Genomic DNA, 24,588 nt, shown 5'->3' with positions numbered 1-24,588 from the left:
ACAGTACATCAATTGCATTTTATACATTTTTTTTAAGAACAGTTTTGTTTCTTCTCTAGGTCTGTGTGTGATCTAGTACAAGAATGAAGGGAACAGCAATAGGTAATGATACTTTCCTCAATATTAAAAAGAATGCATCATGTAGATCTTGCTCAGTATGGCCGCAGTGTTGGATTTCCAAGCCTGGAAAAGAAGCCAGGTAATTCAACACCTTCTCAAAACTCAGTACAGCAAGGGTGAACGTTACCAGTCGGAGCACTTGCCACTACAGAAGAATGGAAACAAAACAACACAAAGTATAGACAAAAGGTGTTTTATGCCACTTCATCGATCCAGAATCTCTCACTTGAGCAATGGTCAACATTTGACTCCGAGTAACTCCTAAGAGGAGATGAAAGGGGGCAACGTGGGCATTTCAGTAGCTTGAAGAATGGAAATAAATCCAACCTACGGTGCTAAGAACTTCAAACAGAATGTCGGATCCCCTCGGCCTGTCGGCAATCCTGCACCTGGAGAGCTGCACCAGCCTTGCGGCCATCGGGCAGTCAAGAAGAACTTCAAGTTGCGAGTGACATTCTTTATTAAAAAAAGGTTTTTATACTGAAAATGTGCTTTGTTCAAAAGAGCACTGCAAATGTCACTTATCTTATTAAAATCAATGTAATAAATAAAATATAAACAACCTGTGTCCAAAACTATGAATAATATTTTTATCTACCTCACTATACATCTGGCCCACTGTGTCCCCCCCGCCCCACCCTTTCTTAAATTTTTTTAAAAATTTTTTTGCATGCGATTTTTTTCCCCCTGTTTACTACAAAGAGCAGATAAGGTTACATATCGTACACTGGGAAAAGCTGCCGAAAAGATTAAACTATGGTCCTAGATTACCGATAAACCAATTCTACACCACAACACCCGCCGGCGTGAGCTACTCAGGCTGCGTCCTATAGAGCAGGCGATGACTTGCGAGAGACTTTTCCCCCTGCGCACAGCCACAAGTATTACAATGACTGATCACAGAAATGTTTGCAACCCGAAACAAATTCCTTAATTGTAATTTAAGCAATTTACAACTACTCCCGTTCGTGGTGGGTCTTATGCTGTGAAAGCTATAGGCTGAACTGTTGCCTGAATCGAAGAAATGAAAAAATGCTAGATTCCATTTTTTACTTCCAGAATCCCAAGAGCTAAGATGAATATGCCTCCTAGCCTAGCTTCCTTTTTTTTTTTTTTTTTTTTCTTTAAATTAAAAAAAAAATTCTCTGTCCCTTACATTTTTTACTTTTCAGGGTTTTACTTTAAATGCACAGAAACGGTCGGTATCTTTCATATTTGAGGAATAGTGTTCTGGGTGTTGGGTTTTCTTTTTGGTATGGGTTAAAATAAATGATTGTCCTAATGGTTCAGAAATTGGACCCTTCTGGAGCCTGAAGAATTTGGAGACTCCAGACTTAAGTCTGTCGGGTCTTTGTTTTCCAGGCCCTCACGGAGATGGCAAGATCAAACCCTGCCTTCCTTGAGCCTTTGCTGGTTGGTGGCTGGAGAGTACAGAAATTTCCTCGAGAGAAGATCAAGAGATGCTATTTTAAAGGAAATGGCACCTAAGGGTGAAGGAGTCAGTGAAAAAAATCTGATAACCCCTTCCTTGGTGAGTATGTGGCCTACCAATTTTGAATAGCTATCGATGGTTAAGAAGGTGAGTAAGAGAAAGCACATACTGGAGTTTCCACTGCTTAAAAAACTGAAAATTAAACGAAAACTGAAGCTTGAACAAGGAAAACATTGGATGAAGAGAAGTCTTACACCACACAAACGCACACACTCAAACACACACGCGCACACGGAACACTATGCATACGAGGACACACACAAGTAAGAATGTGTATTTGTATGGTAGGTTCTTGGAAATAGACATTCTTAGCAAATATGGATGACAGATCAATTGTAATTTATTTTCTTTTAACACTGTATCATCATAAAGAAAACTGGTATAAATGAAAAAATCTATTTCAAATATCTACATCTAAAATTTTAGGCAGTGAAAAAGCACTTCATTGACAAGGAGTGTGGAATGATGAATGTTAATTGTCAGAAACTGCTGAATGCCTTTTTTTGTTTTTTTAGTTGCCACAAACAAATTCACATATCAGAACAAACAATACCGCTAAATATTCCTTTTTGTTTTTTTAAGTTTTCGAGGTTTTTTTTTTTTTTTTTTTTTTTTTTTGTTAAAACGCACCGGGGAAAAGAAAACAAAAAACTGGAAATTCATACATCTTTCAAAATTTGAAATTGAAGCAATATTTAGAACCATAGATGAAGAAACACTGTGGCATTGGTGTAATATACACAATGCGCTTGTTTTTTTTTTTGTTGTTTTTTTTTTTTTTTTTTCTCTGTAATGTACATCAAATACTTTACAACAATGCATTAACAAAAGGCAAGAAACATCTTGCTGTACAGAGGAAACCCCAAATGCATCTTGAAGCCTAGATTCACAATGAATGAGGATATTAAACAAAGTGTGAGAAGCTGTTCCCCATAAAGTATGTACGCTGCTCAGTTACTTGTGCTTAACTCTTGACCCACATCCACTGTCTTGTTCTCCCTCCTTCCTTCAGCCACATTCGATATACAGCACCGAACTTTAGACTCTACAGGCCAACAGTAAAGTTGCCCCACACTGTAAAATATATATATATGTATATATATTTCTTTCTAATTACTCCCAGGTTTAGCTTTCGTATCTTTTAAGCCTTCTAAAAAAATCTCTTAGTTTTTTTCCATACTGGTTATCTGGGCCTTCCTATGGAACAGGCTTTAAACAAACTAAATTTGCAGGAAAAAAAATGTCTTGTGGTATGCATGCACATGCACAGTTCCTGGAGCTTTTGTATCTGTCCAAGTCTCAAACCCAGGAGTCGGGAGAGGCTGGATAGTGGCTTGTTTCATAGTTAAGTTCGCTATAGGGACGAGCAGCTGAATAGAAGTCGACGTAGTTGCCGGTTGACTTCAGTCCCAGGTGCATGTTGTATTCGCTTGCAGGTGGACGATGATGCACTTGGTCCTCAAAGAAGGACTCATCGTAGTTTCTTGTTGAATTCTGAAACGGCTGATATGGTTCATAATCTTTTCTGCTGGGCTCCTGTGGAACTGGCTGTGTTGAAACCTGAAACACAGTAACGCCCACAGCTTGTTATATACAACTTATTGTGGGCAGCGGGGTGGAAGGGGGAGTAAAGCTCACTTGTGTTTATCAAGCTGGAAATACCAAGTTGTGCGTTATCTTAACATCTGCTCAAGGTATTGCTTGGTAGTGAATTAATTCCACAGCCTTCCCTGGTTATTATACTTCTTTACAGTTATTTCTTTAATATTATTATTGAATACTTTTATTATTGAATATTATTGCTACTAAAGATGCTGGTTTACTTCAGAAGTAGTTCAAGCAGCGTAGCTTACAGTTCCTTCAGTAACTGTGATCTGTGTATAACTTTCTGACTATTTTGCAGTTTAGCCAAAACTCAGTCTTGAAGAATTTGAATGGAAGTGATACACACTCAAAGATGCTAAATGCTTGCTAGCTGCCTTTGCCACAAGTGAGATTTAGGGTGACACCATATCCTTAAGAACCATTTATAGTCTTCGGGGCACTGACACGAGAAAATTTCAAGCTAAGTGCCCTGAAATGTGTTTTTCCGCTACTGTTAAGGAGAACCAGCTTCTTGCCACCTCCTCAACACTTCATGTCGGCAACCTTGCGTTGTTGCTACATTCCAGCAGGCTGCCTGGAAGCTGAAATATTTATGATATGCAGAAAGACAAGAATCTCCCGCGGTCCTCTAACCCAAGTTTGCCATAAAGTTTTCTTCAGACAGCCCTAGCGAGTCTCCGGTTTTATAGTCGGGTCTTAATTAAAATCTGAAATTAATAAACACAGGCTAAGTATGGAACACTACCTTTCACCCTCTGCCACCTCTGTAAGTTTGGGCAGGCTCTGTGACTGCAAAATGACAGAGCCTTGCAATCCTTAGATGGTCACCGCTGGGAACGCTGATGCTCAGACACCGGTCTCAGAAGGCTGTGCAGGTCCTGCTGACTGTGAGAGTTAGTAGTGCTCCCTCCAGAAGAGAGGAACAGTCGCACTGCTGTGTCCCAAACTCCGTGATATTCCTGCAAACGGTGTCCGTATTGGTCCCTGCGTGTCGAGTGCGAACGGCTGCCTCTGTCCTCTCCTTAACAATCCCACGAGCGATCTTGCAAGACTGGGCCCAGTATCAGAACTGCACAAGGGAGCATAACTGTTCCAATTTCTATTTCTGGCACCACTACCTAGGTGTCCAGGACCTTCAGCCCCTTGTTTCAATTTCACATATTCAAACATGGGTGTTTCATTTTGGACACCGGGGAAAAACTCTACACCGAGCAGGTTGTTTATACGACAAAAAGTTAAGAGACGGTCAATTTTTGAGTAGAAAATAAGGGACTGAAGTATTTCTGGGTTATTTCTAGCTAAAAACATTCTTTCCGATATGTCCATCACACGCTTGTCATTTCATTGAGAAAGCAAGTGGGAAAAGGTGGAAGATTGTTTGTTGGCTTTTTTTTTTTGTTTGTTTGTTTTCTTTTCGCTCCAACTCTCACCCCCAAAATCAAATTAGTTGATTCATGACTGCAGTTAGAGTGCACCTGCTGTTACAGCACCTCATACCCTTATTTATTCTAGATCCTGCATTGCTTAGAAGGGCTTAATCTCTTTAAATGCAATAAAAGCAGAAACATCTTCATGCACTGAACTGGCTCACACAAAGAAAGAACATAGTGCACCACAGGAAATACTGGCTCATCACAAAAGTAAGAAAGAGAAATGGGGGCACAGAGTATCGGAAACTTTCTTCACCTTAAGTTTGTGGATCGAAACTGAAATACCAGTCTCTTAAATGGAAATGTCAGATAATGTAGTAAAAATTTTCAGAGAAAAATATTTTGTATCCATTTTACTAAATATTAATTTAGTCATCTGACAATAATTTTTTGTGCTAATATTTTTTATCAATTTTACTAAATATTAATTTAGTCATCTGACAATAATTTTCGGTGCTTTCCTTCAATGTTTTTGGCCTCATTTCTCTAGTCGAAAAATGCTGTAACTTTTGCATATTACATAGGGAAGTTGTGAAAATACTAAGGAGCTGCGGTAATTGAGGATAAAGTAGAATTACATATAATGATGAGACAAAGTCTAAGGCTGCAGAAAAATGTGTTTTCCAGGGACTGAGGAAATACTCTACTGGCAGTACCAGCCATCTGAATGCCGTACACATCAATATTGCAACAACCCTTTTTCTGTGAGGGCATTAGCTCGGCACCCATGCTGCCAATCACACTTTTGTAACGCCCACCCTATCCAGATGCACTTACTGGGTGCTGGTTTTCAGGAACAGGACATTTTTAACAGAGTCCCAAAGCTCTAGACTGGATGACTTGGATGTATATACATGGGAAAGTGTTCTTGCCAATGAAAGGATAGTTTTTTTTTTTTTTTCTCTTGCCCATGCCCTGGTGCATACATTAAAAAACAAACAAAAAGCCTTGTTGCAGTCACGTTAAATGGCAAATCGGAGGGCTCTGGCTGCACCCAAGTACAGTGAGCACGCCCTTGCAAGAGATACAGGGGGTTCTTTCTCTAGGCCTGTTAAAAACTTGAGTTTTTGCTAGGATGCCTTAGCACGTATGCTCAAGTAAGTATGGCTGGAGTTCAGCAAATTCACTGCCACGGGACATCACGAGATACCAGAGCCAGGAGAAGTGCTCACTAACTTTAGCTTGGCTTTCGTAGCCTGCGTCACACATATCCAGAACTGTAAAGGCATTCGGGCCCCAAGCCCCTCTTGATTTCATTACGACTTACAGGTTTAAACACTTCAGATAATTTTTATGCATATGGTGTCATCATTTTTGTGCATATGTTGTCATAACCTGCTGGACATTTTTGAACCTTGGGCTGAAGTTATCCGTGAGCATAAAGAACACAGCTTGTTTGAAGCCAGTGGAATTGCTAGCGTTTGTGCAAGCAGGTGACTCAGTTCCTCTAACATAGATTTCTCAGTCTTCGAGATATTCTTAATTTCCATATAAGATATTGCACTGGTCTTTTGCCATCTTAAACAGTAACGTTTTAGTCTCCGTGCTTACCTGGTTATGTTTGATATCTTCAGGAGGCGCACCGTACGAATTCCTGTACAAAGTTGAGATTCCAGTGTTTTGAGCTGGAAAGAGAAAAAAGGAAGGATAAAGCAGGGTTACCAAACACACCTCTTTGGCCTCAAAGTGAATTCTTAAGGATTCGTTGACTACATTATACAATGCCCACTTCCCACACACAAGAATCTTCAAAAGCATCTGCAGACTTCTGTTTTCTCCTCCTCCCACTAAAAAGTCATAATCTTTGCTTTGATGTAGATGCATGTGCATCTTATTAAATACACTTATTAATGGTAACAGGCGCTATGTCATGTTCACACCAATCTTGTGTACTTCACATATAAATCAACAAAAAAAATGTTATATAAAGCTAATATTCCATAGTATATTTCAGGTTGTGTATGGGATTTTATATCACACATACACTAAACAAGTAACAGGTGTAGTTATTGAGAGCAAGAAACAATTTCAGTCCTTTCATTTCAGTTGGGATTATTTATCCTACAGTGCTTTTGCTATATTGTGAAAATCATTCGTGGAAAAAGTGATTAAATTCAACTGAAAAATGAGTTATGCAAAAAAGTAATATGTAGTTACACTGAAGAGATCTGGCCAAGATAGTCTTAAATCCATGAAGTGCTGTCACCTTCTTCTCAGACGTCCTACTACTAAAATGCACAGACAAAACTGAGCTATGAGTTGGAAATCAGAAGTAATTCTAAAGACAAGGTTAACATCACGCAGTTCTGCATAAATTTGTTTCCCACCCTGTCCCAAAACCCCACATAAAAAGCTAAGGATTTTCCTGCAAAGCTGGCTTCACTGATGACTTTGATTTGGCTCTCTAGCTGAAGCTTAGCTTCCTGGTAGACCTAGAAAGGTTTTAGTTATTTCTCATATTTGAAACAACATGAGGGTAGTATTCTGCGTGGCTGCTTCACACTGTTCTTACTGAGCAAGCATTATTAGCTTTCTAGACATTATAACCAATGCTTTGATACTCTCATTATAAGAGCACGTGCCTGAAAGTAAAAATTGAGTAGCTGTGAATCAGTCATCAGTGGAACTGAAACATGTTGCTCGCGCGACTTCTCCCAGGCCCCTGTGCAATGATGTAAAACCTGGAGGCACCAAGAGTTGCTTTCAGTCCCTTCACAACTCAAAACCTTGGAGGGTGAGGACTGAGCATCAGAGCTGAAAGCTGGGCACGGGATCCATGCTAGTCACGTCCCTAAGAAGAACCACAGTTACTGAAGAAGTAACCGCTTTTTCTTCCTTTGGCACCCTGCTAGCATGGACCCCAGCGTGTACAACTGCCTCTATTTGCACCCCCACCACCGCACCCTCGCTGGAGGAAGGAATGGCATGGTGTTAAGCCAATTCTGATCCCCACCTCCGCCGTGGGTTCCATGCTGAATGCATAATTTTTGTCAGTTTGGTGCGCAGCTCCATGTTGCTGCTTTACAGATCTCAGATGGTGGTGCTAACGATCTCCACTGTGTTCTTGAAACAGTATAAAGACAGGGCTTATACGGTGGGGTTATGAGCCCTAACAGCTGGAAAAGGAGATTTTTCACTTCATAACTATTAACTAATGGGGGTGAAAAAACTCATTTCTTGAAGAGCTGGATGCAGTTACTGAGACAGTGCGTAGTCCTGTGTAGTAAATGGAGAAGGGCTCTGGAGGTCTCCAAGGAGTGCAGCAGGATTCCTTCTGTGAAGGTGGGGACAATATGAACTCTAGTAACACATGCTGGTTGGTCTTTTCCAGTGGTCAGTACTTTTAATTCCACCTGTGTGCTAATACATGGTGACATGGAAATGATGAGTGCTCGAGTAGCTCGTCTTTGGTCGTAAATGTTAGTGCCGAGGTGTTGATCTGCAGAGGTTCTCTCTGCTCTCCTAACCCGAGTGATGACAGACGTGACTGTTATTTCATTGTTTTGTGTATTCCAGCTGCAGCCTCTGCTTTAGTGTCTGAAAACTCCCCTCCTGACGACAGTCATTGGTATTAGAGGAGTCCACAGCAGCACTGCTATTTACGGTGCATCTCAAGACCCACGACTGTCAGTAGTACAACTGCCAGGTCTTTCCTCGATACCATCTTTTTTTTACGCTGTTTTTCTGAGTTTTTTGCTCATCCCACAAAGTGCTAGAAGAAGCTGGGTTGCACAAATTCCTCTTCTCAAGATCTAAAGGTACTCAGAGTTAGTGTTTCAGCTACCCATTTTGTGAAAGGCTACTTCTCGAAAAAAAACGAGTGACATGCAATGTGTTGGACTCTCATAAACAGAGGAAGAACCTCTTGTAATTGTTTTGTCTTCGTGTATATAAATAGCAAGATAAAGCAGGGTTGAAGTTTCATGCATGCAAGTCTTCAGTCAGGCTTGATGGAACATATTCAGTCCAGACAGGACAATACTGTTCAAGGTTGTTTGATGTTAAGAATAAAAGACTGGTATAAGGTGGAACACCTGAGGGTTTTATGAAGAATCTGATAAAAAATAGCAAACTGGACACATGCTAATTTATATGTTGCTCCTACAGGCAATCAGAGAGACTTTAAGGAGGGTCATGACTTTACCATCTTTTTAAAAAGGCATATGGTGCATATGTGCCACTAATAGCCATGACTATTATAAAAACAGACAGAGTCCAGAGTTGGTGCACAGTTGTCCAATGCACTACCGTGACATTTGCGCTGATGCGCTCAGAATTGTCACGTGCCAGATCGAAGGCTTACAGTCTCCCAGAACACATATTCTGCAATGGAAAATGAATAGTATCAGCTTACGAAAAGAGCTTGCAAGGTCTGCGTTGCTGATTTCACTTCAGTGATGTGGATACAAATTCACAAGTTTAAAATGAAAAAAAAAAACCCAACCAACAAACAAACCAAAAAAAAAAAAACCCAGTAGTATTCTTTTCTTAATGTAATAAAAAGAGTGACACATCAGATGCTTGGGAAGGAATGCCAAGAGTTCAAGAACAAGAAATCTTGGCTTAGTCTAGCTGGGAGGCTGAGATAGTTCTGTCTCCGGAGGAAATGTAAGTCAAGCAATGTTGCTGCTAGCAATGCATGCAGCCCTGCTCCAGCACCCGCTTCTGAACATGCAGGCGGCATCCCTAGGAACTCCATTCCCACTCTGCCATGCTTCACTGAGCAGCTGACTCTTGCTGTCCAAGAGCAGAGGGCAAATATGAAAGAAAAAAGGGAGAGCATGTACAGATACTGTGTGGTTAGTATTTGATTTTTGCTGTTAATATTGTACACGTACCATCACGGTTAAATTATCGGAGAGGAAGAGAGATTGAGGAAATAATTTTCTTTTTTTACAATACGGGAAGAAAGGGGAAGGGGGCACAAGAAGGAAGAGATGGAGATCTTCCAGCAGCCACGCTTCCTTACAGAGATGTGAGAATTGTAGCTGCTGATGAAATGATTCGAGGAGTGATGAGTGTGTGTGTGCTTGTGTTTATTTTATGCAGTATCTAAACATCAGTACATGATAGCACTGAAGAGGTACTTTTTACTAGGCAAAATTGTGAAGGTTCTAAAATGAGTACTATGATCAACCTGCGGTACTTTGTGGTTGCATTGCATAAAGAACATTACAGAAGAATACTTTCCTTTTTTCCCTGTTCAATTTTCAACGTGATGTTGTTTTTTTAAAAAAAAACCTATGCAGTTCTCCACAGCAGTTTTCTGCAAAGCTGACAACAGCTGTGAAAATTATGTCACTCAGTGGTTTATGTGACAAAGGTATCAGTGACCGAAGCCACCTCCATATATCTCAGTCACTTGATTCATAGTTTAACATTCAGCTTTTAGTGCTACTAAGTATTTATTCTGAACACATTTTCAGGCACTTCGAAATAACAAGGTGCTAGCCTTTTGCCCTCAGAAACACAGACCGATAGTAAGAAACGAAAGCTCAGCTGGACAGGTAGTCATTCTCCTCTGGTATTGCATAACCTGCCTTTTCTGCTATAAGCAGCAGGATTCCACTTCCTAAAATTTAGCTCAAGACAGTAAAGGAAAATGCTTCTGTACCTCACACATCTCGGCTAACAGAGATGATTGCTTGTCACTACAACTGCCGCCTTTCTGCACAATGGAAGGTGAGGTGAGGGCATGAGAAAAGATTCCAGTGTATTACAGTTTCTTAAAGGAATAATAAGCCCAAGTAGCCCAAACATCTGCAGCTGTTGGAACAGGTGATGGTGGTTGGTTGCGTTCTGAACGTGCAGGGACTTAGAAGTAAGTTTAAATAACAAAAGTATAGGTTCTTGACATCAAAATAAAATAAATAAATCAGAAGGTGTTTCTGCTTGTGGGAGCAAAGATAGAGGGTGCAGACTGGGATGCACATATTAGTTCAGTGAGGGAACTAACAAAGAAACTTTAGAGTAATAGTCCCATGATAGTATACAGTAACCTTATATTCCCAGATCTGAAGGAGAACACTATGGCATAAATAACATTATCACATGCACTTATAGTTCCTGTTTTTTTAAAAGGAATATAATAGTTTTTGTCTTAAAAATATACTTTAGGTGATAAAATTTTATTATTGGTTATTATTTTCTACAGAGAAGAGAAGATGGATAGTAAATATACAAGGCATCATAAACCTGTGTAAGGAAGAGGGCAATGAGAACTTTGAGATTGTTCCTCTATTTTTAAGCTGTCCTTGTGAAATCAATAGAAGTTATCATCTTCAGCCAAACTGTTTACTTCATAGATTCTCCATTTTTCCCAGAGGTTTACCTGAGAAGTCCCCACAATGGCAAGAAGCCAACATTTCCACTTCAACAATCCATCAAAAAAACCTTCATTTCAGTCCCAGCCAAGAGGTCATAAAATTTTTGAACTATCAACTGAGAAGAGCTTCAGAGAAGAGCATGGAGACAGTCATGGATAAATTGGGACTACAGCTGTGGCTCTACCTTCTCTGTAAAGCTGTAACTCCAAGGAAGGTTTGTGTAATACATCATCTTGGCACAGAATACAAGAGCAGCTCAAAATATGTATATGCCAGGTGGAACCTGAAAAACCATTTATCTAAGCCCCATAGGCTCTGTGGATGTATTAGCTACAATGCACTGTCTGATGCACAAAATGAAATACAGGCATTGCAATGAACTTGCCACACAAACTTATATTAGACCATACAAATAAAGCCAAAATGTCTCCCAATTAAAATAAAAAATACTGACTTTATATTGTTGTTTAATGAAATATTTATTATTTAATGAGCTACAAATACGTTACACAAATTTCACATTGAATGTTGAGGAGCAAGACTCCTTCTGTCATTTTCTTTTGTGCTTAAAATGGTGCTTAATTTGAGCTTAGACCAAATGAGCAGAGATTTGGTGATCTGAAAAAAAAGAGAAAAGTATTTGTTAATTCCGCACTCATTTGTACAATGGTCATGTAAGACTGTGAAATATTATTACACTTTTCAATTTGATTTTGCTTTTGATTTTTCTCACTGAGCTCAGTAGTTGGAAAAAAATAGTCGATAGCTGAGCATGATGCTGAGTTTCAAGTTTCCTTGCAAAAAGCCCACCCAAAAGATCAATAAGAACAGACAAAATACAAGCAGACATTAATGGAAAACACGATGCAAAAATCAAAGTGGAACAAAGGTTGCTGGGGAAGTACAAACCCCACATGCCAAAAACTATACTGAAAGAGCAAGGGAAACAGGAATGGGGGAAGAAAAGCACGACAGTAAAAGACAAAGTGAAAAGGTTTGGGGAAAAAAGAAACCCTGATTTTTTTAATGTGTGGAGAACAACAAGACTATCTGCAAGGGAACACAGATTTTCCACATGGAAACACGTCTTTGGGATTAACCTTCTGATATAATCTGGTAGTCTAAATCTGCAGATACAGATAGAACAAAATACTGATGTTTCTGCCTTTTCAGCCTGCTGCTCTTACTCCTGAGATTCCCTCTTCACGGATCCTTGACAAAGTGCTGGAAAACCAGCAGTCCTGTCCTTCCCAACCACACAAGTAAGGACCACTGAAGTGTTTGAGGGAGCCGCCTCGTGCAGCGGCCATGAAACATTCAAAATATTACAGATACAAAAAATGCAGTACCTCAACTGAGTCTGCTGCAATCTCACGCAGTACCCTGCAGATGTTGCTCAGGACACTCCTCACTTCCGTGGCTTCCCAATGTTCTTGACTGTCATTCATCTTCTTTAAATTTTCACTTGCACGCTAAGTAATGTTCTGCATCGCGTTTTCTCACAAACTCGAAGGCTGGTGTTTAGGTTTTGATTACGCAGCAGCATATAACACAGCAGATGCAGTACGAGTATCTTCGTATCCTGAACATGGGCTTTAAAGTTAGTATGGATGGCTTGACGTGAGTCAGCATGTTCCTGGTGTCCCCAGTGAGCTGAGAAACACAAAGACGACCTGTTCTGGCATCCTCTAAGCAAGACCTCTACAGAGGGCGTGGGAGAAGGTAACAGGCATTCACAAAGTATAGAGTGACTCCTCACTGTGATTTTTTTTTTTTTTTTTTTGGCTTGCCCTGAGGTAGCATTTGGAGAAGAGGACACCATGATAATTGGCACTACATGGATGTAACAAAATGTTCGACAGAGGTTACAGAAATCTGTGCAATGCTTATGGAGACCAACGCGTATTTTGCACGGGAATTAATGAAGAAGGTGCAGTACTGGGCAAAGCACTCGGAATTTTACAATTATTGAAATGCTAACAAGTTAATGAGCTCACCGGGGCAGAGGGGCCTTCAGTGAAACCTGCAATAGATGCCGTAACATACATGGAGAAAATTGTTGCATTTAAATCAGCCCAGCTGTGAAAGCAACACGAATAGACTTTACAAACAGCTACTAAATTTCCTCGAAATGACTGATGTATGAAATAAGCTAACTGGGCCTGGAGAGCCATTCCCTGCAAAGGAGGCGTTAGGGATCACTGCACATGCTCACTGTCATGCTTGCAGAAGAAACACTAGTCAATTCAAAGTGATCTGCCAACTTACTTCCGAAACGAAAACAAACGTAAAATTAAAAAGAAATGTAAAATCAGTTTTAGAGCCTTTCTTCTGTGAAGAAACACTGTCTTCACAAATCATTTTCACATCGCATTATATTCATTAAGATCAAATATTTCTTCAGTTGTACTTCTCAAGGAGGCTAAAACTTTGGAATCAGCCAAAGCAGGATGAGTCTTTTCTATAATACAGTAAACCTAGCCAAGCCTGTAAAATCAGTGGTCTATCACAGCTGATTGATTTTTAAATATGCTATGCAAGCACAATCTCACCTGTCATGGTGTCTTTCCTAGAAGTGTGTTCACCCTTATTTCCATGGTAAGTGGCGTTTGTTCCGGTTGATTCATAGTCTGTTTTTCTTTCTTTTAGGCTGATCATTTCCCGAGGTGAGGCTGGGGCACTTGCTAGATCACAAAAATGGATTTATTTTTTCTTGCCACATATGACCGAATGTAGTGTTTAACTCTAGAGTAAACATTTTAGTAAAGCTTATATTTGCTAGCATACTAACATTAAGCTGTTATTTTCATGGAGAAAAAGAAAAGGTGCTGTTATTTCAATTACAGGACAAATGTATTCATGGGACAATCAACTCCAAACATAATTTTCTCTCTGAATGTTTTACTTTTTTCATTTACAACCAATGCCTAAGCTGATCATTATGGAAAAAGTACAACAATAACAATTTTTTTTTTCCCCTTTAGCATTTCAATTTCTATATAACTTGTCAAAACTTTCTGTTACAGGCACTTCCATTTTTTTTTTTTTTTTTTTCTCAATGGTTAATTTATTTCTGTTGAAAAGACCGATAACTTTCAACTGTGTGGAAAAACTATTATAAAATAGTTTCTTCCCTTCTCTGTTGAAAAATAAACAAGCCAATTAAATTATTCTAATGCAGACGGAAAGAAAAGGAAGGTGTTTTCCACAGAAAACATATAGCAAAGAATGCCTAACACTTAAAGGCAACTCAGATAATTTCTGTGTTTTTAAATATCTATGTATGAACAATTGCCATTAAAACAACAACTGCTACTTTAAGGTATTATTAACACTAAATCTCTCGCCACCTCTACTTGTGGTATGGCTAAAAGGAGCAAAGTACGAGGTGACCAGGAGGACAGCTGGGTTTGTCCTTGATTCTCATGCACTGGAGAACGTGAAGGTGGTCACTGGCACTGATCATGAAGACTGAGAGCTCGTGATGCTTGGGAAAAGGGAAAAAGCAGAGGGAAAAAGAATGGCTTTCAAGCAAACTGATTCAATACGTTTAGATGTGGGTAGATACAACGCACTTCCCCTGTTGTGGAGGGCAGGGGAAGGAATGCAAGGCGAGCGGCAGGGCGCCCCGGAGGCCTGTGAAGGCACCCCGGTACCAAAATAACTAAAGTGCTGGGGCTCACTTCCACACCCGCCCCTGTCTCCACTCGGATATATCTGATACACCAAAAGAACCTCAAAAGCAGTAACAATGTCCTTCATTAGAAGGAGGGGAAAAAAAATAGAAAAATGTAAGACAAGCTAATTTGTGAGGCTTGATCGTGAGTTCTATCCTTCAGCATCTCTGAATTATGTTACATTTTTTAGTTAAGGAGTAGGGAAGCACTTGTACTTAACTGAGGAGTAGGGAAGCACAAGTGATATTGAATTCTGCTTAGATTGGTTCTGCTGGCCCTGGTCTCTGAATTTACAGAGCAAATGCAGGACAGATGTTTTTTCTTACGGAGCCATTAGAATTGAAGATTGCTTTTAAATTGCTTGTCAATAGTGATGCAATTCTAAAGCTGATAATCCAGCAGATGGAAAGAAACACGACATTAAATTACCAAATCAGCTAATGGCAACTTGAGTCTAATACAGAATAAAACGGAATGCAAACCTTGAAAAAGTTGCTAACACAGGGATGCATTTTGTTTCACGTACTCAGGTATTGCTTTTAAGCACTCTGGTATTTTGACCGATAAAGACAAAACCACCTCTCTGTTCCCTGTAGGAATTATCTCTCTCCTTCCATGTGAGAACAACTGCTTTCTATCAAGTGTTAAAATCCAGAAGCACCCTCTTTCAGAGTTTTTACTGGAAGCAGACATAAAATCATTGGTTAACATTAGACTGAAAAGTAGTATCTGCTTGTATGCTGAAAGGACACAGAAAACAAGACAGAGCGCTCCATGCTAGCTTAAACCTCTTACCACCGATTCCTAGGGATGGATGGGGCACTGTGAGTTCATTTACTTCAACTCTTTACCCCAAGGTAGGCTCCAATATACCAAAATAATCCTTGACAGATTTTAATCTAAAACTAAAGATCTCTAATGACAGAGATCACATAACTGCTCCGAGCAGTCTGTTCCAGTGCTTTGTTTTGCTACTGTTAGGAAATGTTCCCTGATGTCTAGCCTGACTCCTTGCTGCTCATTATTTCCATTTGTCTGCTATGAAAGTAGAGAAGGTTCATGCTGTTCCTCTTCACAGCTGGCTCTTACGTGCTTGAAGACTTGGTGCATACCTCCTCCCACTGCACCCATCTTGTGCTTCTTTTATTTGAGCTAAACAAATACATTCTGTGTGTCCTCATATCCTGATTTTCTCCATCTCCTGATTCATGTGTGCAACTGACAAAAGCCCCTAAATAATTTCTAAAGAACTTTTGTCTAGCCAGATATTCTCCTTATAATTTATTTGTAAAGGATTGGTTTTTTGTTTTTGTTTTTGTTTCTGTTTTTTTTTTTTCCCCCTTTGGGCAGCATCTCCAATTTCTCAGGATCACTCTGAATTCCAGTAATGCCCTTCAAGGTGCATAAGTTTCTCCCAGGTTTATGTCACCTGCAGAGATAACGGGCATCCTTTATATATTATCTGGGTCATTTATGAAACCCCTGAAGAGAACTGGGCCTCAGGCAAACCTCCAAGCAAAGCATTCTTCCCTTATTATGGCAATAAGCAATACCCATTCTTTGTGAATGGTTTTAAGCCAGTTTTGTATTTGCCACACAGGACATTTTCTGGACTGTTTGCTATCTTGCCCTAGTTTGCCTATAAAAATCTTGTGTGAGAGAGTCTTACTGATTACAGTAGACTTCGTTTCAGAAGATGACTATTCTTTCCACAAAGCGTTTTAACTATGTTGTGGCAGGAATTCAGGTGGCTTTTGTAAGAACAAACCATGTCGAACCCATGTTTGGATTTGTTAAGGATACTACCAGACAGACAGTAACTTACACTACTATGGAGGAATAGATACTCCTAGAGTTAAGCAGCATCTTATGTTCCTACTGTCTTTGAGGTGCTCAGATTGTGAATATTTGTTCCAGGTATTTTCTGGAATGAAGTTGAGCTGACCGGTCTGTAATTACATGGGTTCTTCTCCTTTCGGAAACAGCCACTCTATTTATCCTTTTCCAGTCCTATGATAACTGACAATGGCAGTAAGATTTCATCCAAAATTTCTTTAAGTATATTCTTTAAGCAATATAGTAACAGAAGTGAGGAGACAGTTCTGGCAGGAGACAGAACTGAGATCTCAGGGCCAGACATTTAAAGTGCCTCGTACCTACAGTCAAAATAAGACTTTGGAGAAGAAAAAAAGGAACAAGAGCCCTTTATGGACTTGTGTAACGACAGATCTTGAAAAGTGAAGAGCAGCTGTCACTGTTCTTCTGGCTACACTTCTAGATTTCCTCGGTGGTTGTTCTGCAGGACTAAGACGCAGCTTCTAGACAATTAACAAAGCAATTTTCTTAAAAACAGAACTATGGCACAATGCTGATGGCAATAATCAGTTTGGCCAACTTTAATCCTAAACTCCTGGTATACCTATGAGATGACAGCATTTGATTGAACAAGTAGTGAAAAGCACATTGAAAGGCTGGCTGTTTTACTCTGTGTATCTTAGAAGACTTTCAATGGGAACGGCTTTATCTAAGCAAGGTATGTTCTACCTTAGAATAAGCTGAGGGGAAAATACCCAGGTTTCCGAATAGAAAAATTACTTAACACTGCAGCATAAGTTGAGATACTTACATTAACTCATTGTAAGGATCATACAGAATTAACGATAGCTGGTGTAAATATGCCCTCAATGTTACATGAAGACCTGTAGTCAATCGTCTGTGAAACTTACACATGCCTGTGTACGCACACTTATACACATGCAATCAGAATAAGAGCTGGCAAAAAAAATAATGTGGATTCTTCAACTTCTGCTAAGTGTGCAGAACGGCCACGAACAATACAGTGGTTTGCATGAACAGTAAAGAAATAGAACTTCCTCATGCTACTAGTGGACACCATTGCCCTGAGATCTAGTCAGGTAACGCCAATCAGGAAAACACTGCGTGAGAATTCATAACAAAAAACGTATGGAGTATTCTTTCTGCTGTAAAACTTTACAAGGTGTTAATAATAATAATAAAAAAAAAAATATCCTGTTTTGAGCAGATAATTCAGGTAACAATACAGAATCTATTTTGTGCCCTTCCACCATTGTTAACAACAAATCCAGGTGCCAGCGACATTGCTAAAAGAAGGCAAATGACAGCGAGGGATAGCCCTGGCTTTACTTCAGTCCTGAAAGCCTGGTCTTACCTGAGCGGTTGTTAGGAGACATGCGCACGGGAGAGATGGAGGGCGTGCGTGATGAAGAGTACGGTCTTTGCCGATCCCTTTCTATTGTTGAAGATGAGGCTACGAAGTGATACTGCGACCATCCGTCCTGCAACATCAACCATGGCGACTGCAGTTAGAGAAAACTCCATACGGCTCCCCAGTTTGAGTACAGAGTATTTTCCTCTAGGGTTTTCACTACGTGCACACACAAGTAGGCTACTCGCTTCTTCCTGCCACTGGGTGGGAAAAAACCTTACTGGCGCAGGATACAACGTGCTGACTGTACTGACACACCAGGAGAAAAATTAAAATGCAGGAAGTTCTGTAAAGTAACACATTTGAGAAAGACTCGAATTATGAAAACACCAAGCAACTTTTTAGGCCATTTGTTTAAGAGTTCTGTCTTTTTTTCATGTCTCTATTTTCACATTTCAAATGGCATTCTGGCTGTGAAAATATTCCAAAGAGTAAGTACTTGTTTTCATGGTGAAAATCAGTTTTTGCTTTAAATCATTCCTATCATATGAGGAAATTCTGGAGTAAGTAGATGGGGAAGCTCCAAGACTATCAACATTTCTGCAACTACTTGGGTATCTGTAGTCTACTTATATTAACTGCCCATTTTCTTCACACAAATGTGAGCAGAAAAATAATCAATGCATTTTCCTTGTTTCATTTTGCTCTAAGGTGTACAGGAAGAAATTCTGTTCCGTCTATTTAAAACTGTGGTAATGGTGATGTATTTAAAAAAAAAAAAAAAGAAAGGAAACAAAGTAATACAAACACTAGAAACAGCTATTTCAGAAATAAAAAAAGGAGAGTTTCAATCATACATGTTTTGTTTCTGTACCATAATATAATGCAATAATCCAAAATATGGTACTTTACATTTTTAAAAGGATATTAAAAATACTTTGAAAGTATCACGAATGAATAAATTGACTTTTGCTAGTGCTCTTATTAAGCTACAAAATTTAAAATGTCTTAAAGTATTGATAGATTTTAACTGTCTTTATCAGTGCTTAACGTGAAATCTAAATCAGCAACACAGAGTTTTCCCAGTCCCGCGCTGAAGGCATAAGCCTTTTAAAAATGCCTATTTTCTGTTAGGATCAATGGAAATCGAGTGAAGCACCTGGCATGGCGCTAAACGAATTTTTTTGCAAGGAAATGCTGAATAAAAATAAACATAATAAAATATTACTAAAAAACAGTTGGAATTTTCCTCTTGCTTACAGAAAAATAATTCCCCATTGGGGTAGTAAAGACTTTTCCCACCCTGTACATCAGACTACTCCAGACATCCAACCCTGAATCCCATCCCCTCCCATCCTCTGCCTTTGCCCAAGGCATCTCTCTGACTGTGTTCCCCCCACAGAAACCACAGGCACCTGGCTCTTGAATTGCAAGAGAAAATGGCTTGAAAAACCTTCCTTCCACTAAACTTTAGGAAAGAGAGCTCAGCGAGACTGTGACACAGCAGGAGGAAAGAAGACACTCATACCTGACGTAGAGGGAAAAATAAATTAGGATAGACAGAGGTGACATCTAACTACGGATTCTGAATGTCTGTAGTCCCTACATAATGCGTTTGTATAAACATGAGTGTATCTTGGTTGTAATTTCAAGGGAAAAAAAAAAAAAAACAAAACCAACAAACAAACAGAAGAGTGAAGTCTGGGCCATAGCATTCACAGTAGTCGTAGACTTGATAGTGAGCGTTTGTCCACAGAGGTCACTCATGTTTAGGACACTTTGCTGAACTGTACCTCGTATTTCATGACAGTCATGCAAGAAAATATAAGGAAGAAAATCAGTTAATTCATAAAAAATAGTAAGTCAAAAAAAATAGTTAATCTTTAATACCACTTGCTTAAACTAACATTTTCTGTATCCAATCTTTCCTTTCCAACAAGCAGCTTCTACACAAGCTGCGTCCTCCAACCTAGAGGAAGGATCAATGGGAATGCAGACAAAAACATCTGTAAAGCCCTAACTTCTTAGTGATAAATCAAATTGGAAATTATTCGAAAATTTCAATATATATACAAATATAGGTGTATAAGTATAGAATACATATATATTTTTAAGAAGAACTAATAGCTTACAGCTGTAATTGTAATGAACACCTTAAGTCCCAATAATCTTATCCAGGCATCAAGACTGTAAATAACATACTTAGCATTATTGTTACATCTCCTGTTAATAATAACTTGCACAGTGATTTCTCTACTATAAAAACGAAGTAGCAAATATGTGAGAAGCCCATGCCTTTATCCTGCTGAAGAAAAACAGTTCCCTTCTTCCTCCTTCTCTGGGGTCAGAAGTTCTTATCAGAAAGGTGGTGACTCTATAATTCACTCTGCTACAGTTTTCTGATAATTTATTTTCTTTTAAACAGACCACTGAAGAGGAAGATACCAAGAGGATGGACTCTAGATCTGACAAAGGGAGAAAGAATAGACTATTTCTTACTGTCTGCCTGCAAAAGGAGTAGACGTCAACCACGCTTACACGGTGCAAGTCAGAAATGCTTCCAGCTTTGTGGGTCTGGATCCACACATGGCCAGGAACACTCTCCTTTTGCACTCTTGCTTCCCTCAAATAAACCCCTGGCATGTGGTTCAGAAAAAAATGACCTAAATCTTCCCCTAAACCTTTATTTCTGCTTTCTATTCCATCTGCATTGTTTACATTAATAAGTGTACCCTGGTTCTGATGGGAAATGGAGGATATAAATTCCTATGACCCGCACAATCCCATGGACCCTACAGGAATAGTGTGTGGCAACCGTTTTGTTCCGTGGAATACCAACACGTACTTTGTCAATGTTGCTTCCGCAGAAACAGCATTGCAAGGTGCCCTAACAGTGAGGGAGCAAAATCCAGCTGTAGTTGGGATGCTGGCAATAGCATTCCTCTGTGCAGCAGATGTTTTTCCTTCTTCTCCGCCCTGCAAATTTCCATCTTTCTCTCTGCTGAGTGCAGTGCCTATAACGAAGTCTTCCAACAAAATCTGCTACAAACTTTCATGTTTGTAAGCCTGATCAGCTCCATAAAACAAGTCAGGCAAGCAATAAGCTCTGACACAAGTACCAGGGTGACTTGGCGTCGCTTTTGACTCGCCAAGGCACGTGGCTGTCACTGCATGACAACCTTCACGGTGTTTTTTTTCAACAGCTTTATGGGCAGCAGTATTTCAAAACCCTAATACTTTTAAGTCATCTATCTTTAGCTCTCTTCTGCTGCAAGGAACAAGCTCCTTTCCTTAGAAAGGTAAACAGTTTGTAACACATTCATTAAAACTATCCCCATCAACAATTCCAAAAGCTATTAGCGTTAAATATTGAAACTAATTTTTAAGAGCCTAAAGGGAGTATTTTCAATTTAATGCCGAGATAAATACCACCTGACATGATGGCTGCTTTCATTAGTTTGTTTCAGCTCTAGTGCCTGTAATGAAATTTAATTAAATTGATTTGGGTACTTAAAGGTACAGTATATAGCAGTGTCCTGCAGAGAAGAAAGCTAACTCAAAACCAAAGTGTGTGAGGCTGCATTTCAGAAACCAATTTACCAGCCACAAATGTGATCTAGGAGAGGAAGACTAAGACAAAAAGATCTGACAAGTTGGAAGGAAATTCAGTGCAATTCAGTTACAGAATGGATGCATTTGTTAACTGGCAGCAATCAATTAATAGGTGGAAACTGCACACTACAGGAGGGCACAGCACAACCAGAGTACAAAAATATCATTATACGTTCATATCGTCTCTTCCAAGGTATCTTCTACTGGGCATTTCTCTATATTTTGACTATAATGAATGCATGTATTCTCCCTCAATTATACGCCATGAAGTCCAAACGTTAACGTTTGATTGGCAGTGACGTGTTTCTGACCATATGTTTTTGGAAAAGCTGCAGGGATTAGATTTGGGGTGGGGGTTGGCTAACCACTGTAGAAAACAGAAGTGAGACTGTAGTCTCACTGATCACCTTTTACTGGGCTTAAGGAGTGAACAGGTCCTTCGTCTCCCCGCTCAACTTTAAGTCATTTTGAAAATAAATAATCTTCTTCAAGCCCATGGGAAATAATTATTTTGCGAGGATGACTGTCCTTACTGTGCCAAACACCTATTGAATAGGTATCTTAGGAAAATATTATTTGGGTTTTCCACGTTATTCTTTTTGTGTTTAAAACGTAAGGAAAAAGAGAAAGCAGTTCTCTAACGTTTGCAAGAATCCCAAATGCTCAGCACTCTCCAGTAGTGCAGTCCTTGACTTGATTTGCGGAGATGGGTGATATCAGACACACCATTTTCTCACATGAAGTACAGTAACACTGTGAGAACTGAATGAAATTGAGCCCTGATGGGAAGTCGGGGACAGAGCACCGTCACTGCCAGCCTTGGTGAGGTGCCCAGCCCGGATGACTTCATGCCACCCACTCAGAAAAAAACCTCACATCACCTCACGTGCTAATACCCATGCAGCAAAAATAAAAACAAGCCCTACCCTCTGACTGATGATGCTCGTCAGCCGCTAAGAAAGCACTGAGTGGTTTAGAAAAACCGTGCAGTGGCTGCAAGAGCATCAGTGTCTTTCAGTGCCAAAGAGCTTAGTCTGCCCTGACTCCTGGCCACTGGTGTCCTAACACCGTCAGGAACAAAAAGACCAACTTCTTGGAAGCAGAGAAATCCCACTAGGGAAAAGAATCAAAAATGATGCGACAGATCTAATAATGAAACAGCTAAAACCTGAGAAACTACAGAGAATGTTGTGTTCTGCCTCCCCCAAGTTCACAAACTTTCCAGCATGCTACTTCTTGCCTCAGGCCTGATCCTCTTGTGACTTGATTTAATAGATGTTTTCCAAATGACTTGAAGCGTACAGGACCAGACTTGTTTTGTCATCCTACATCCTTATCTGTAAGCCAGCATTTTACTGGTTCCAGGATATTAATTGTAATAGTAACTGCTCCTGTAATGGCAATAAGCTGTAGGAGCGGGAAGTTTTGATAGGCAACCACTTGCAGTAATCTGTAACTAGACCCACAATGGTGTCAGAAGTAGGTGATACAGCAACAAGGCAAAGTGCCTGTAAGTACACAACGTAGGATCCACCCGCTTTGAAACTCAGCCAGACATTCCTCTGAGTTGCTGGTGTTGCTCCTTTTCGCAAGCTGCAGCACTGCTGTCAGGTTAAATGAAACATCCTGACCAGTGTGCACCAGTGTGACACTGTCTAGGGTAAAGGATAAATCTGATGTGAATTAAGTCAAGGCTCATCAGACTTACACAGGTCTGGGCAATTTTTCACTGGGAAATTGTTGTCACGATGCTAATAAGACATAACAGAAATTAGAACGGGATCAAATTATCTACATACATTGACATATGAAAATTACGTGCGTGGCTTGACTGCAGTGAGAAATCTAAAATGGTAACAAGGTTGGGGTGATCCACTTAGGTATCTCACAGAGCTCTTAAACGGGATTTTTGAAACAATGCGGTTTAAATGTTCACCAACCACCACGCTTATCCTTAGGCTTTACAACCTGGGATCATATTATTTTCTTTTAATACAAGAGGAAGAATAAATACATTTCCCAGTGCTTCTCAACAGAGACACTGAGCCTGGCTTCTCTCCCTCTGCCAGCCCCACAGCAGCGGAACCTCACCACCCCCCACCAACACACCTCAATGTTGAGTGTGCTGGCAGAACCGCTCCCTGTGTGCCACCGAAGTCGCTGCCGAGGAAAGGGAAGCTGCTGAAGGAGAGACGGAGAGATGGCTGTTTGCTAAGAAAGCCCCCGCCTGTTTACTTTGGAAGAGGGACTTCAACTAAATTCTTACAACTCCAACAACCCTAGAAACACTCTTGAAAAATAAATGAAAGTTTTAGATAAACTATTTTAAAAAGAAAGGTGTTCTTTCATTTTTTTTTTCTTTGAATTTACACTGTCAAATCCTATTATCAGCAACTGATTCCTGAAAGGATTGTCCTTTCTGGATTTGCTTGTGTCGTTTCCAGGAAAACTCAAAAGCAGCAGGGATCTGCTTTATGACCTAGTCTGAATAAATCTACGTCACTGGTATTTTTTTTTTTTTACTGCCATCCACTAAGCTACAAACAATTATAAGCACTATATAGACATTTTTACTCCTAGGATTTTGTCTTTTGCTTCCAAAGTGGTAACTCAAGATACGCTCTTCAAGGGAGGAGTAGGGATTGAGCCTGGAAGATCCCGGTGTTCTCTTAGCTTACACACCAGCAGTTGCCATTTGGGTTAATTCCTCCTTCAAACTAATCCTCTGTTAAGTCTGAAAGTGGAAATTTGCAGTAATTTCAGTGGGTTCCAAAGACAAAGGACCGCTGACTCCAATTGTCCCGCTTCCCGTCCCAGAGTTATGATCCAGGCCCTCAAAATCAACAAAGCGAAAACACGGATCACTGAAGCTCACCTTGAGGATTTCAGCATTTATGTTTAAAGCCTTACTTCCACATCTTACGAAAGCCAGAAAATTACCTAAATGAGAGAAATTATTCTAGTTTGGGGGACGTAAATACAGGATAATTTGGATGAGAGTGCAGGAGTTGCTCTACAGCACGGCCACTTAGTTGAAGTGGCCCAAGGAAAACGCAGTTTGCCTCCCGCGGCGCCTGATGGTGATGATGCCATTTCCCTCCCTATCGGGGGCAGGTTACGCTGGGAGCGCGATACCTGC

The 24,588-nt window shown here is 40.0% G+C and overlaps 1 protein-coding gene across 11 annotated transcripts in view; it reads right to left on the bottom strand.

Annotated features, from left to right (window-relative positions):
• Nucleotides 1-1,930: 1,930 nt before the first annotated feature.
• The window catches only part of CTNND2 (catenin delta 2), a 699,957-nt gene continuing 677,299 nt past the window's right edge, over nucleotides 1,931-24,588 (bottom strand). For all 11 annotated transcript variants that reach the window (XM_042806909.1, XM_042806907.1, XM_042806914.1 and 8 more), the window contains 4 exons: nucleotides 17,841-17,967; nucleotides 13,526-13,657; nucleotides 6,199-6,272; nucleotides 1,931-3,172 (listed from right to left, as the gene is read on the bottom strand). In XM_042806909.1, coding sequence (XP_042662843.1) covers nucleotides 2,912-3,172; nucleotides 6,199-6,272; nucleotides 13,526-13,657; nucleotides 17,841-17,967 — 594 coding nt within the window. In that variant the 3' untranslated portion in view covers nucleotides 1,931-2,911. The remainder of the gene's footprint in view (nucleotides 3,173-6,198; nucleotides 6,273-13,525; nucleotides 13,658-17,840; nucleotides 17,968-24,588) is intronic.

This window comes from Tyto alba, unplaced genomic scaffold (assembly GCF_018691265.1).
Source record: "Tyto alba isolate M040663 unplaced genomic scaffold, T.alba_DEE_v4.0 Super-Scaffold_48, whole genome shotgun sequence".
Classification (NCBI taxonomy): domain Eukaryota; kingdom Metazoa; phylum Chordata; class Aves; order Strigiformes; family Tytonidae; genus Tyto; species Tyto alba.
Note: the sequence above shows the minus strand (reverse complement) of the source record. Positions and strands in the feature narration are given on the sequence as shown.